Below are 15,299 nucleotides of genomic sequence, written 5' to 3'. Positions count from 1 at the left end.
AAAGTGAATTACAGAAAGAGAAGACTGAGGTTTATACTTGAATTACGAAATTGTGTTGCTTAGGTAATGAAAGCCAAAAGCTTCAATTTTTATGAATACTAACTAAATTGCATAATCAACTGAATTGTAATTTGGTATAATTTTGTACTCTTCAACAAAACAATGCATAGTTTTATATTTAATTACAATCACTGCTAGCTTATTTGGAGCCTAATGAGTAATAGTAACAAGGCAGGGATAATAATTGAGACATAATTTTAGGCAAAGTTTTAAGTAGCGTAGTATTTGGTTCTAGTCTTGACATGTCTGATGAGGCTGCAGTGTGGTGCCCTGCTCTGTCTTTATTGAGGATCCCATTAATTTCAACTATGTTAGCGTTCTTGGCAAGATTTACAACTTTGGATTTGATCACCTTGCGCCCGAGGTTCTTGACCCTGCTGCCTGTACTAAGCTAATCAGCCCTATCCCGATCCCTCCAACCCTTGCCGGTTGTAGTGTGTCTGCTCCTGTACTTCCTGACCCTTCCAACAAACGCATTCTTATGCGCCTTTATGGGGTCCCCTCTCACTGTCGTCACTGTATGCTTTCATTCCTGATGATGTTGTACTGGGAAGTGGAAATGTCTCGCCCCTGATTTCCAAGTTTGGGCTGACTCTGCCGTTGTTGCTGATGGCGTGATATACTTTCACTGCCATAAATTCCAATCTCGTCTTTGCGCTTTTCATATAGCCAAGAAATAATGGTTGAAAGTCTGGTGGAATTTGTGCTTTAAGGACAAGGACAACAATAATCTTGATATGAATGTCGGAAGGATACACTTCGATGCAATGCTTCATTTAGGCAACAATATCTTGTGCTTTGCTGGTTGGATACCCATATATCCTACGCCTGCTGTATTTACTCTTGAAATTGTCTTTTACAAGTTCGAAGTACTAGTCACTGGTGAAACTGTAAGCATCAAGGCCTGCGACTCCTACTCATATGACCTTCCAAAGGCTAAAGGTGTGCTTCGTTTCCTCTCTATTTAGTTGAAGGAGGCATTGATAGATTTTAGTCCCAAAATTTAGCACGGGGGATTAGTTTTTGAGTCTTGTTTCATTTTGTTATTTGGTAGCTCTATGAAGGTGTAGAATTTTCATATTTGATTGTGAAGGTCATGATTTTGTTTGGTTGTTTTCAGCTGTGCTACTATAGTCCTGTAGTACTATGTTCAAATCTTACACTCAGTGTGCTTCATAGTCTAGAACCTGTGGTTGTTTTATGTTGCGTTGTTCAGTTAGAAAAGGGCTAAAGTGATTAGTATTTGCTCTTCGTTTATCAAGATTTTCTACTACCGTCTATCTTGCGTTGCATCATATTCGGTCGTGACCCAAACCAATTATGTAGCGAAAAATGTCAATTTTATATTGTGCTACACCGTTTTATCCCCGTCGAGCCAACAATAATTGGTGATGATATTATTTTACGAACGAAATTAATCTTGGTCACCGACATATCTTTGGTCTTAGAAGCTGAATTAATTGAAAGATTTGGGTCTAACTAGTTGTAAAATTTAATTACTCTTTATATATATATATATATATTTTGTTAGATATTTGACTTATCTATGTGTTTTTTTTTTTTTTTGAAAGATATCTATGTGTTTACATGGCTTGATTATTATTTATCAATAAGTAGAGTATTTATACAAAACCTAAGAACATAAGATAGGAAATAATCTTCCTAAAAGATATACTTAAATAATATCTTAACATATAATAAACATAAATATATTATTCTCCTAAGATCAATACGGAAAATATATCACACATATATTTTCCGATATTATCTCTAACATTATTAAATATAATGTAATTAGCAAAGTCTAACGCATTAAAAAGATTCGAAAGGCTTAATAGATCAAATGATCAATACAAATATAATTACATTATGAAACTGAGTACGGTATTAAAATTTAAACCTAAAACAAGAACGAGTTGAAAAAGAAATTGCAACATATCTCTCTTAACAAACTGTTTGATAATGAAACGGACTTTTCGGGTCAAGTTGCTTGCACAAAGCTAAATATGTATGAAGAAGCATCCGATCTCTGGACACGGAACGATGAACATTAGACTTGGTATGCTTGCAAAAATAGGTAAGTTGATCCAAAGTGGCACACCCTATACTTTGTCCCAAAAACATAAACAACCAATTCAAACGCCTCTTCTTGTTAGCTAATATAGGCGCACAACTGTTTTCACTCTTACAAAATCTACACGTCCGAAGAATAGGGTCGGTCCATTGCTTGGGTGCACGATCACGGTCACGCCATTCGCCTTGCCCTTGTATAACAAACTTAACAATCTCTTGGAACTTTTCTTTAAGGTCATAGCTCACAATTTCGATTGCCTTACATATTTTACATCTTACTTCGCCGGAGATTTTATTAAATCCTTCATCTAACAGTTGTCGTAAGGTATGGACCGTGGCTCGCCGTTCTGTTGCCCAAGGGTACGGTGGTGCGATTAGCTTTTGGCGTTTGATTCTGTAAATAACTTTGGGTCGTTGATTAGACTTTGACACATCAAGTTTGGAAAATTTAAGCGAGAGAGCACGCTCGAGGATAGAATCACGTTCAACTTCCATAATTCTTAGTATACAAAGAACGTTGATGAAGAGTGCTAGAATAGAATTGTGTTTATGTGTTAATTCTCAATTTCTCATTGCCTATATATAATGCTATCAAAATAAAGACTTGGAGTCTAAGGCAACAATCTAACCATCAAAATATTTCCTAAAATTGATTCTCCAAATTATATACGTAGTATATTCTATCCTATATTCTCCAAAATCTTATCCTAAAAAGGGTTCTATATATAGCAATTTCAAGCTTCGTGAAGCATTGAGTATCTTAGAAATTTGGGCTTGTACTTGTAATTAAGGTACGAACTTAAACCAACCCAATAATTAATTGTATAATCAAACAGGTAATCTGCCTTTAATTTAATTGTAGCATGAAAATTGTAGGTAGACTTTCGTTCATATAGACTAGGGCTTATTGGAGGCATACTTTTAACCTACAAAATAATAATAATAATAATAATAATAATAATAATAATAATAATAATAATAATAATAATAATAATAATAATAATAATCTAATATATATACATATATAAATAAAATAGGCATTTTTGGAGAGCATTCAGCGCGCCACATAAGCAAATTAAAGGTATATTTTTGACCAATTAAAACTAGAATTCTATTTTATTTTAGAATAAAAAAATTCACTTGCCACCTAAATAAAAGAGACGAATGAGATTTAAGAAATTTGTCACTTAGGTAAAAACAACGAATAATGATTTATGACGATTTAATTTATTTAAAAAACTAAAATTTATCTCTTAAAAAAATCATCTTAAGATAATCTTTATAGTGTTTATGATAAGAAATAAAAATTATTATTTAATTGTAATTAAATTAAAATTTGTGATCCTACCACTATAAATTGACGCATTCTACGTCACACATAATATCTCATATCAATACAAAACCAAATCAAGCGAATTTTGTCCGTTTTAGGTCATCAATAGTTGCGTAATTCTTAATTAGTTTAATTTTTTAAATTCCATGTGTTAAATGTATATATTTGTGATTATTGCTTACATTGTGTTTATTTAGAAAACTTAATGATTATATGTTTATGTTTTGTTATTGAATTTTGTTTTTACATGTAGATCTAATTAAATAAGAGAATTAAATTCAACAAAAATAATTGGAAAATCAAAGTATGAAGAGGTATTTTATCTTTATAAATCGTTTACATTTTTTAAATTTTTTATAGACCTTTTAAGTTTTTATTAATTAATTTTATGATTAAAACAATTTTTTGTGATTTTGGTAGCATAATCAAGCATTCAAATTAACTTAATTTTTATTTTTAATTGCATTGCGTTCATGCCTCAATTAAAGTCAACTTTATACAATTTCGTCCAAAATAAATTGAAAAAACATTTTAGGCCATTAGATTTTTTTCAATCGTTACAAATAAGAAGCAATATCGCACACATTGTTAGTGACAACAAAATAATGATTTAATTTTTTAAAATATTATTGTTCGGGCGATTGAGGATGATGATAAAATTCAATGTATAGATCTAGATTTGATTTTGTACAATTAAAATTTTTAGATCAATTTCACAACAATTTTTAATTTCTCGGTAGATATACATATTGATTTATTTTATAAGACTGTAAAGATTAATTTTATATGAATTTTATTTTTGCTAACATGTTTTATTTATCCATTTTGATTACATGGAAGCGATATGGGTGTGAACGAAAGTGGTGATTTTATCTAAATAGAAGATAAATAGTATACATGATTTTATTATTTTTTTTAATATTTTTATCTTTTAAAAAACAACGAATAATGATTTAGTATTTTTATTATTTAAAAAAAATATTTTTTTCATATTAAAGATTTTATCCCAATATGTAATAGATAAATTATCACATTTACAAAAAAAAAAAAAAAATTGAAAGATATCATATTTACAATTATTCATATTTTTAAATTCAGTAGTCATATAATTAACAACCACAATAAAATGCAAAACAACAATAAAAAAAATAAATAAAAAAAAGTCGAATCATAAATTACATTAAAAAAAATAAAAAATAAAAAATAAAAAAAAAACCCTTTTGTAATAGGCAATAACACTTTAATTAAAATATTATGTGTTTTTTGTCTGAAATTATTAGATAATAAAATAAATCAAATAATTAAAAAAAAATTAGAATCCATTCGAAAATATATTTTCTTGAGATTTATATATAAAAAACCGTGCATTGCACGAGCTTTCATCTAGTAATAATAATAATAATAACAATAATAATAATAATAATAATAATAATAATAATAAATAATAATAAATAATAATAATAATAATAATAATAATAATAATAATAATTACAATAATAATAACAACAACAATAATAATAATAATAATTATTATTATGAAGCGGGTTAAGTATGAAGCTCGTTGTCGGACGATTGGCTATGGTTTCATTCCCTTCTCCTTTTCTTCGCTTGGGTAATTAGAGAAGGAAGTTGTTGCGTTGCTAAAGCGGATTCAGAGGGTCTTGACGGCTCAAGACATTGGGGCTCGTGCTGCAGCTCATATCTTCACTAGGGTAGGCTTTGCTATAGCTAGATGAGTGGGGGCCCAGATTGTATCTCGGCTTCCCACTAATTTATTGTAGGTTGTATGACTTTTGTGTTTGAGATATAATAATAATAATAATAATAATAATAATAATAATAATAATAATAATAATAATAATAATAATAATAATAATAATAATAATAATAATAATAATAATAATCAATTCTATAAATCCGTACATGCATACAGACATACAGTATTATTTTTAGTTTTTATCTTTTGTATACTGATGGAAGTTTTTTTTTTTTTTTTTTTTTTTTTTTTTTGAGGGATACTGATGGAAGTTAATCAAATAGAAAACAACACAAATTATATACTTTCTCCAAAAAAAAATTATTTATCTATTAAATTATTATTTTTATTAATAAATAAAATATTTTTTGACATTAAATAAGTTACTTCCTCCATTTTAGAATAGATAAAGGTAGAAAGAAAAAAATAAATGGAGACCATGTGGCAAGAAAGGAATATTGAAATTTTATTAGTTAAAAAGATATATCTCTAATCATTTTGGAGTGCATAGCAGGCTAATGCACATGACCTCCTAATTTGCAGAGACCAAATGTTTAAGAAAATTTTGCGTGAAAAGACCTTTTATAATGATTTATTTGTAAGAAAGGACCTTATATTAAAAATTAAATTAAAATAAAATAAAAAATGGCAAATTGGGACATTATTTCAAAAATAAAAAATTGTGAGATGGGACCTTTTGACAAAATCCGGCCATTAACCTCGAAAACCACCTCCACCTAGCCTAAATCCCACACCAATCCCTGAAAACAACTTCCACCTCACTCATATCCTACACCGAAACCCCCGAAAACCATATCCACTAGGCCAAATCTCACCCCGACCCTTGAGGACCACGTCACCTCCACCTCGCTGAAATCCTACACAAACCCCCCGAATACCACCTCTACCTCACTGAAATTCCACACAAACCACCCCGAATACCACCTTCACCTCACTGGAATCCCACACCAACCCCCAAAAACCACCTCCGCTATGCCAAAATTCATTAAAAGGTCCTATCTTGCGATGGTTTTTTTTAAATAAGGTCTCATCTTACTTTTTTTTTTTTTTTTGAAATAAGGTCCCAATCTGCCACTTTTTTATATAAGATCCTTTCTAAAAAACAAGTCATTTTAAAATGTCCTTTTTCGCAAATTTTCCAATATTTTACAAAAACTTTTGTAACCCAGTTATAATATCATTTTAAAGAAAGAGCAAAGAAACTAAGTTTAAAAAATAAATTAATTAAGAATCTGAAATCCTAATTAGCATGGGCACTTCTCTCGATAGGCAAGCTTCGTGCCATGCACAAATTTGCACTCTTTGTTATAGATTACCAATCGTGGGGGTTAAGGATTGTTGGGGTGGGCTGTTTTTTATTTTTATTTTTTTTCTTATTTTTTTATTTATGTTTTTTGACTAATTACTTAGTGACATGTGTTACTTAAATAAAAAGAAAAAAGGTTTACCCAATGTACAGGCCAGGTTAACGGTCATAAGTGACTAATAAAAGAAGATGCCTTTTAAAGGTGGGATTATTAAATAATAATCCAAAGATGGGATTATTAAATAGTAATCCAAAGGTGGGATTATTAATAGCAAACCGGACAAAGGTAGGATTATTAGAATCAATTTTTCCAACAAAAAAAAAAAAAAAAAAAAAAAAAAAAAAAAAAAAAAAAACTATATATTTAAATATACAAAATAATTTGATCCAAAATCTATTTCTTATTTTATCCCAATCAATCAACATAAAATATTATTCAAGCTTTCTTTTATTTGGTACCTTGACGACATTTTTTTTTTTTGGCAAAGACGGCATATTCATTTTTAAGGTTATGTTGTACGTAACAAATAAGCATTAAACGCCTCTCCTTATTTGGTTTTCCGTATTAGTTTAACAATGCATAGCAAAATTACGCGCTAATTATTGTAATTAATTAATGAATATATTTTAATTATTACTAATACATAATTTCCTGTTTTGGCGTATTATACATAGCCTTTAAAGTTGTGTTTAGCATTTTTGTTAGTTTTATTTGGGTAATGATATATGCAACCCTTATAACTTTATAAGTGTTTAATGTACTTCCTTTTTTTAATAATTAGTTGGGAACTTTATCTACAATTCACGAGCAAATCGGTGTAATTAATTGTTATTGATTGTCTATTATGTACACTTTTAGCTTATCTTTTTCCTTATTATTTCGCATTTGATAATTTTCATTCACCAATTAAGTTAGGTTAAACGGAAATTTCACTAAATGCCCCTAAGTTATTTTTTTATTCACCATAAAATTCACCATATGCCCCTGAGTTTACCAAAATTGTTACAAAATACCCAAATGGCTAATGGACATTAACTTCGTTAGTCATTTAGGCTTATTTTGCCACGTGGCAGCTCTTGATTGGCTGCCAATTATGTTATTTTAATTTTAAAATAAATATTTAATTAATTATAAAAAAACAAATAAAACAAACAAAAAAATAAAACCCATTAAGCACCAGCCCAGTCCCCAGCCGCCACCCCGTACCTGCCATCGCGGATTTTTCCTGAACCCCCGCGTCGGCGCCACCGCCACCGCCAATCCGACACCCCATCAGCCGGAATCCTTGAACCACCGATTCCCCAAACCTAAAATCGCCCCTCCTTTCTATTTCAAAAATCCCTCCCCTCCCCATCGTCGGCACCCAAACTCCCATCCCAACCTCGAGCCGGCGAACCCAAACCGCCACTTCCATTGCCACCTCCTGAGGGTGTTCAGATTCGGGTACCCAAAACAGCGGGTACCCGCTCTTTCGGTTCAGTGAAAATTCAGCCCATGCCCCGACCTGATAAGCTCGAGTACCCTATATTTAACAGTCATCTGCTGCATTGTTTTAAAAAAAAAAAAATTTAAAATACCCAATTATGAATCTGTTGTAAATAATGCCTACCACAAAACCAACTATAAACTAAAATAACTAGCTATATCAAATAAAATTGAGATTATTTTGTATAATGTACATCAAAAAAAAAAAAAAAAAAAAAAAAAAAACACTTGAATTACAAGTATAGAATATACTCAAATAAAAGAAGGAAAAAAGAGTATACAGTACTTAAGTCAAGTGAATAACAATCACATGAACAAATCCTAATTCATGAACAAGAATAATTACATAAAAACTGAACAAGAGTAAGGCCACATTCTCTTCACCTTAATTTTGCTGAACTGAAATTATTTTTACTGAACTGAAATTATTTTTGCTGAACTTAAATTAATTTTACTGAACTGAAATGATTTTTGCTAAACTGAAATTATTTTTACCTGATCTTCTATTATATCTCTTCTTTAAGAAAAATGAACTGAACTTATTTTACTAAACTGAAATTATTTTTACTGAACTGAAATTAATTTTACTGAACTTAACTTATTTTTACTGAACTAAAATTATTTTTACTTATTATTATTTTTTTAAGGTGAAGAGAACAGGACCTAATTATCAAAAAATTTAAAATACCCAAGCAAGCTTGTACGTTGGTGGAGATCGATCCTCTAGGCCATGAAATAGAGGAGTGAAGTGAGAATAAATGCAACTGATTAGAAGGAGAGGAAAATAGTGCGGTGAAGCTAAGGGACAACAACAATGACGACGAAGTTGCGGTACGGTGTCGGTATGTGGACGTATGAGCAACAACGACAGAGGGATGGGCTCTCGGGTGGTCTGAGGTAGAGTGGTTGTTTGCAATGGACCGAGGATTCTCAAATCTAGAGAGGAGAAGGAGAGAGAGAGGAGAAAAGCTATGTATGCGGCTAATGATTCTATGATAGAATGAGTAAACCCTTGAATATTTTCAAGAAAAAAAAAAATTAAACCTACCGGTCATTTAATGGGTACCCGTGGCAGTCAAAGTGCGGCCCATTACCCGACCCGATTATTGAACTTTTAACAGGTCGGGTACCCGACCCTCAAGAAATAAAAAATATCAAAAATTAGCATTCGGGTAGTTTGTGGGTCTTCGGGTGGTCAAGCGGATCAGGTTTTTTTGAACACCCCTACCACCTCCATTTCCTGAACCACCTCAATGAAACCCCAAAATCAAAACCCTAGATTTTAATTTTTAAGGTTTCAATTTTTGGGTTTAACAACTACGGGCCGGTGGTTTTCGGCTAAGGTAGGCGGCGGAGACATCGGGGATGAGACTTGGGCTGCCGGCAAACGGGTTTTGAGATGGTTGTTAATTTGATGTTTCGCTAAGGTGTAAAGGGGTTTTTGTGGTTCAACGAGAAGGAGGGCCGGAGGGGGTATGGTGGTTTGGGAAAAGCGAGCTACTAGCGTAGGGCTAAAGGTAAGCCGTCGGCGGCCCGGTGAGGAGGTGACGGTGAGGCTAGGTTGGGCGTCGCGTTTCGGTTTTTTGGAGATGGCTGGGCTAAGGTAGCTCGTCGGTGGTGGTTATAGGTGGTGTTTTGTTTTGTTTTTTTTTTTTGAAAATTTTTTAAGCTATTTTTATAAGATTTAATTAATTAATTTAAATAATAACCAATAACATGCTTCCATATGGCATAATTAACCCTAATGACAAACAGACTTAATTGTTGTCAGTCATTAAGGGGGTTAAAAGATATATGATGAATTTGTTGACATTTTTGTTAAACTCAAGGGTATATGATGAATCTGAAAATTTTCATAGGTGTATGGTGAATAAAAAATTAATTCAAGGGCATTTGGTGAAATATCCGTAGGTTAAAAGATATATACTCATGATTTTTTTGCTATAAATAATCATTGGTTAGATATATAAGACTTTAAGTTAATAAATATATATTGATGAAACAAACATTTTGCGTATAATCTCTAATCAAATTTTTTAAACATATTTATTTTTTTAAAAAAAATACTAAAGACATAGGCCAGAAGATAATACGTGTCCTTTTTTGTGTGTCTTTAGTATATAGTTATTGATGGATGATTACGTACTTTGTTGCATGAGTAGTACAATTTATTATTTTCCATTCATTTGTCGAATTGAATTACCTACGTCCGTTCCCCATTTTCGTTTAGACCTTGTCTCATGTTTCCAGTTTTCCACCTTGCTACAACGAACCTAGCCTAAAACTTGGGCATAAACCATATAGAAGTAAAAATCTTAAACATTATTGCATTGTTGCCATGGTAAAACCGCTTGACTTTTCTAGATACTATGTCAAACACACCCATATGCCATATCCTTTCCACGGGGTATTGTATCTAGGTCATAATAACCTCTCATCATCATGTTAAGCCAATACTCCTTACAATCATCACTAAAGTAAATAGCATTATGCTGATAATTCGGGATGGAGCTTTGATTTATGACACACTCACGGCAGAGTTATTACCAACAAATACCATATATTCACCCAAATCTTCAACATTAGTACAACAACAATTCTCATTTCTACTATGATCAAGCTTATAAACCTTAAAATTGCGAGTGTAATAGTATGTTGTTTCATATTCGTCATGAATCTCATGATCTAAGTAAAATCTATCTATTAAATCATCAACTTTATATCGTATTACTACTAACACATCACCATCTAACTCAACCATATGGCATTCTTCAACGTAACTCAAATGTTACCCCAACACACTTAAACAAGGGTTATATTTATTATTAATTGTGCCAAGATCACAATATGTTAGGTATCCATTTCGATGCAAGATCAACACCTTCCAAGACATAACATCAGTTACATAAGGCAATTTATCGCGGCTTGTTGATATAACCTTTGTCCATGCTTTATCTCCAGGCCGAGCCAACGACAACATGTTGATTTGGAAGAAAATTATTTATTCTTATTTTCTTTTGAGTTTGTTTGGATCACTTTTTGATTTTTTTTTTTTTTTTTTTTTTTTGGGGGTTTATTTTAATTTATTTTTTGGGGTTTCTTTTCAGTTGAAAATTTTAAAAGCTATATACAGATGTACTAAAAGTCGCTCAGAAACTCTAATTCTAGATCACACCAAAAAAAACAATTATTTTAAGGTGTTGGAAATTGAAGTAGTATTGTTTTATCAACACAACCACAAAATTATATGGCGATAAAAGGATTTTAAGATGATGTTCATCTTTTTTATGTTCACTAATTGTATGCTCTATGCTAATATTGGTTAAATTTTGTTAATTAGGAGTTTCGAACATTTTTTTGATGAGTGATTTTTTATTTTGTATAACTTTATAAAAAAAATCTCGTGCTTGTGAATTTTTTATGTCAAAGATTTTCTACGACCCACACAAATCTTGTGCTCGTGATGTGCTTATACTTGTGCTTGTGGTCGGCTAATAGTAACCAAGGTATGGTTGGCATCCACCTTCGGTTTTTCGCTTAACCATTATGAAAAATCATTCCATTATGAAAAATCATTCCATCATGAAATACAACCAATTCAATTTATTAAGTCCTCAATTTATCGAATCCAATTTCATGACAATGTCACCAAAAAGATCATTAGCAACATAGACCAATAATCCGCAGTCTAAAATACAACCAATTCAACAAATTTATTCGGGTTATAAAAAAAAAAAAAAAAAAAAAAAAAAAAAAAAGATCAAAATAATGAAGTCAAAGTGAAAGAACAGAATTTGGGTACAAACTAAAACCAACCCCATAATCAAACAGGTATGCTGCCTTTAATTGTAGCATGAAAATTGTAGGTAGACTTTCGTTCATATGGACTAGGGCTTATTTGAGGCGTACTTTTAACTAGAGCTGTCATCTAATCATCATTCCATGAACGACAAAAATATATTAAGTCATCAATTGAATTCAATTTTAGAGAAATTGCACCAATAAGATCATTAAGAAACATAGACGAATTATCGCCGTTTTTTTTTTTGTCTATAGAATGACAAATATATTAGGATAAAGATCATGATCTAGTGTTGCATCATATTCGGTCGTGACCCGAACCAATTATGTAGCAAAATGTCAATTTTATATCGTGCTACGCCGTTTTATCCCCGTCGAGCCAACAATAATTGGTGATGATAATATTTTACGAACGAAATTAATCTTGGTCACCGACATATCTTTGGTCTTAGAAGCTGAATTAATTGAAAGATTTGGGTCTAACTAGTTGTAAAATTTAATTACTCTTTTTATATATATATTTTGTTAGATATTTGACTTATCTATGTGTTTTTTTTTTTTTTTTTTTTTTTGAAAGATATCTATGTGTTTACATGGCTTGATTATTATTTATCAATAAGTAGAGTATTTATACAAAACCTAAGAACATAAGATAGGAAATAATCTTCCTAAAAGATATACTTAAATAATATCTTAACATATAATAAACATAAATATATTATTCTCCTAAGATCAATACGGAAAATATATCACACATATATTTTCCGATATTATCTCTAACATTATTAAATATAATGTAATTAGCAAAGTCTAACGCATTAAAAAGATTCGAAAGGCTTAATAGATCAAATGATCAATACAAATATAATTACATTATGAAACTGAGTACGGTATTAAAATTTAAACCTAAAACAAGAACGAGTTGAAAAAGAAATTGCAACATATCTCTCTTAACAAACTGTTTGATAATGAAACGGACTTTTCGGGTCAAGTTGCTTGCACAAAGCTAAATATGTATGAAGAAGCATCCGATCTCTGGACACGGAACGATGAACATTAGACTTGGTATGCTTGCAAAAATAGGTAAGTTGATCCAAAGTGGCACACCCTATACTTTGTCCCAAAAACATAAACAACCAATTCAAACGCCTCTTCTTGTTAGCTAATATAGGCGCACAACTGTTTTCACTCTTACAAAATCTACACGTCCGAAGAATAGGGTCGGTCCATTGCTTGGGTGCACGATCACGGTCACGCCATTCGCCTTGCCCTTGTATAACAAACTTAACAATCTCTTGGAACTTTTCTTTAAGGTCATAGCTCACAATTTCGATTGCCTTACATATTTTACATCTTACTTCGCCGGAGATTTTATTAAATCCTTCATCTAACAGTTGTCGTAAGGTATGGACCGTGGCTCGCCGTTCTGTTGCCCAAGGGTACGGTGGTGCGATTAGCTTTTGGCGTTTGATTCTGTAAATAACTTTGGGTCGTTGATTAGACTTTGACACATCAAGTTTGGAAAATTTAAGCGAGAGAGCACGCTCGAGGATAGAATCACGTTCAACTTCCATAATTCTTAGTATACAAAGAACGTTGATGAAGAGTGCTAGAATAGAATTGTGTTTATGTGTTAATTCTCAATTTCTCATTGCCTATATATAATGCTATCAAAATAAAGACTTGGAGTCTAAGGCAACAATCTAACCATCAAAATATTTCCTAAAATTGATTCTCCAAATTATATACGTAGTATATTCTATCCTATATTCTCCAAAATCTTATCCTAAAAAGGGTTCTATATATAGCAATTTCAAGCTTCGTGAAGCATTGAGTATCTTAGAAATTTGGGCTTGTACTTGTAATTAAGGTACGAACTTAAACCAACCCAATAATTAATTGTATAATCAAACAGGTAATCTGCCTTTAATTTAATTGTAGCATGAAAATTGTAGGTAGACTTTCGTTCATATAGACTAGGGCTTATTGGAGGCATACTTTTAACCTACAAAATAATAATAATAATAATAATAATAATAATAATAATAATAATAATAATAATAATAATAATAATAATAATAATAATAATCTAATATATATACATATATAAATAAAATAGGCATTTTTGGAGAGCATTCAGCGCGCCACATAAGCAAATTAAAGGTATATTTTTGACCAATTAAAACTAGAATTCTATTTTATTTTAGAATAAAAAAATTCACTTGCCACCTAAATAAAAGAGACGAATGAGATTTAAGAAATTTGTCACTTAGGTAAAAACAACGAATAATGATTTATGACGATTTAATTTATTTAAAAAACTAAAATTTATCTCTTAAAAAAATCATCTTAAGATAATCTTTATAGTGTTTATGATAAGAAATAAAAATTATTATTTAATTGTAATTAAATTAAAATTTGTGATCCTACCACTATAAATTGACGCATTCTACGTCACACATAATATCTCATATCAATACAAAACCAAATCAAGCGAATTTTGTCCGTTTTAGGTCATCAATAGTTGCGTAATTCTTAATTAGTTTAATTTTTTAAATTCCATGTGTTAAATGTATATATTTGTGATTATTGCTTACATTGTGTTTATTTAGAAAACTTAATGATTATATGTTTATGTTTTGTTATTGAATTTTGTTTTTACATGTAGATCTAATTAAATAAGAGAATTAAATTCAACAAAAATAATTGGAAAATCAAAGTATGAAGAGGTATTTTATCTTTATAAATCGTTTACATTTTTTAAATTTTTTATAGACCTTTTAAGTTTTTATTAATTAATTTTATGATTAAAACAATTTTTTGTGATTTTGGTAGCATAATCAAGCATTCAAATTAACTTAATTTTTATTTTTAATTGCATTGCGTTCATGCCTCAATTAAAGTCAACTTTATACAATTTCGTCCAAAATAAATTGAAAAAACATTTTAGGCCATTAGATTTTTTTCAATCGTTACAAATAAGAAGCAATATCGCACACATTGTTAGTGACAACAAAATAATGATTTAATTTTTTAAAATATTATTGTTCGGGCGATTGAGGATGATGATAAAATTCAATGTATAGATCTAGATTTGATTTTGTACAATTAAAATTTTTAGATCAATTTCACAACAATTTTTAATTTCTCGGTAGATATACATATTGATTTATTTTATAAGACTGTAAAGATTAATTTTATATGAATTTTATTTTTGCTAACATGTTTTATTTATCCATTTTGATTACATGGAAGCGATATGGGTGTGAACGAAAGTGGTGATTTTATCTAAATAGAAGATAAATAGTATACATGATTTTATTATTTTTTTTAATATTTTTATCTTTTAAAAAACAACGAATAATGATTTAGTATTTTTATTATTTAAAAAAAATATTTTTTTCATATTAAAGATTTTATCCCAATATGTAATAGATAAATTATCACATTTACAAAAAAAAAA

At 30.3% G+C, this 15,299-nt stretch overlaps 2 protein-coding genes across 2 annotated transcripts; both read right to left on the bottom strand.

Moving 5' to 3' along the window:
- Nucleotides 1-2,004: 2,004 nt before the first annotated feature.
- Nucleotides 2,005-2,628, bottom strand: LOC145600527 (uncharacterized). The gene has a single exon (XM_081656411.1). It carries the CDS (start codon nucleotides 2,626-2,628, stop codon nucleotides 2,005-2,007), a length of 624 nt encoding a protein of 207 aa, XP_081512537.1.
- A 10,158-nt stretch (nucleotides 2,629-12,786) lies between these two features.
- Nucleotides 12,787-13,410, bottom strand: LOC145600526 (uncharacterized). Its single transcript, XM_081656410.1, has one exon. It carries the CDS (start codon nucleotides 13,408-13,410, stop codon nucleotides 12,787-12,789), a length of 624 nt encoding a protein of 207 aa, XP_081512536.1.
- Nucleotides 13,411-15,299: the final 1,889 nt, after the last annotated feature.

This window comes from Chenopodium album, chromosome 21, assembly GCF_948465745.1.
Source record: "Chenopodium album chromosome 21, dcCheAlbu1.1, whole genome shotgun sequence".
Taxonomy (NCBI): Eukaryota; Viridiplantae; Streptophyta; class Magnoliopsida; order Caryophyllales; family Amaranthaceae; genus Chenopodium; species Chenopodium album.
The sequence above is the reverse complement of the archived record's forward strand: the minus strand, read 5'-3'. Positions and strand labels throughout refer to the sequence as shown.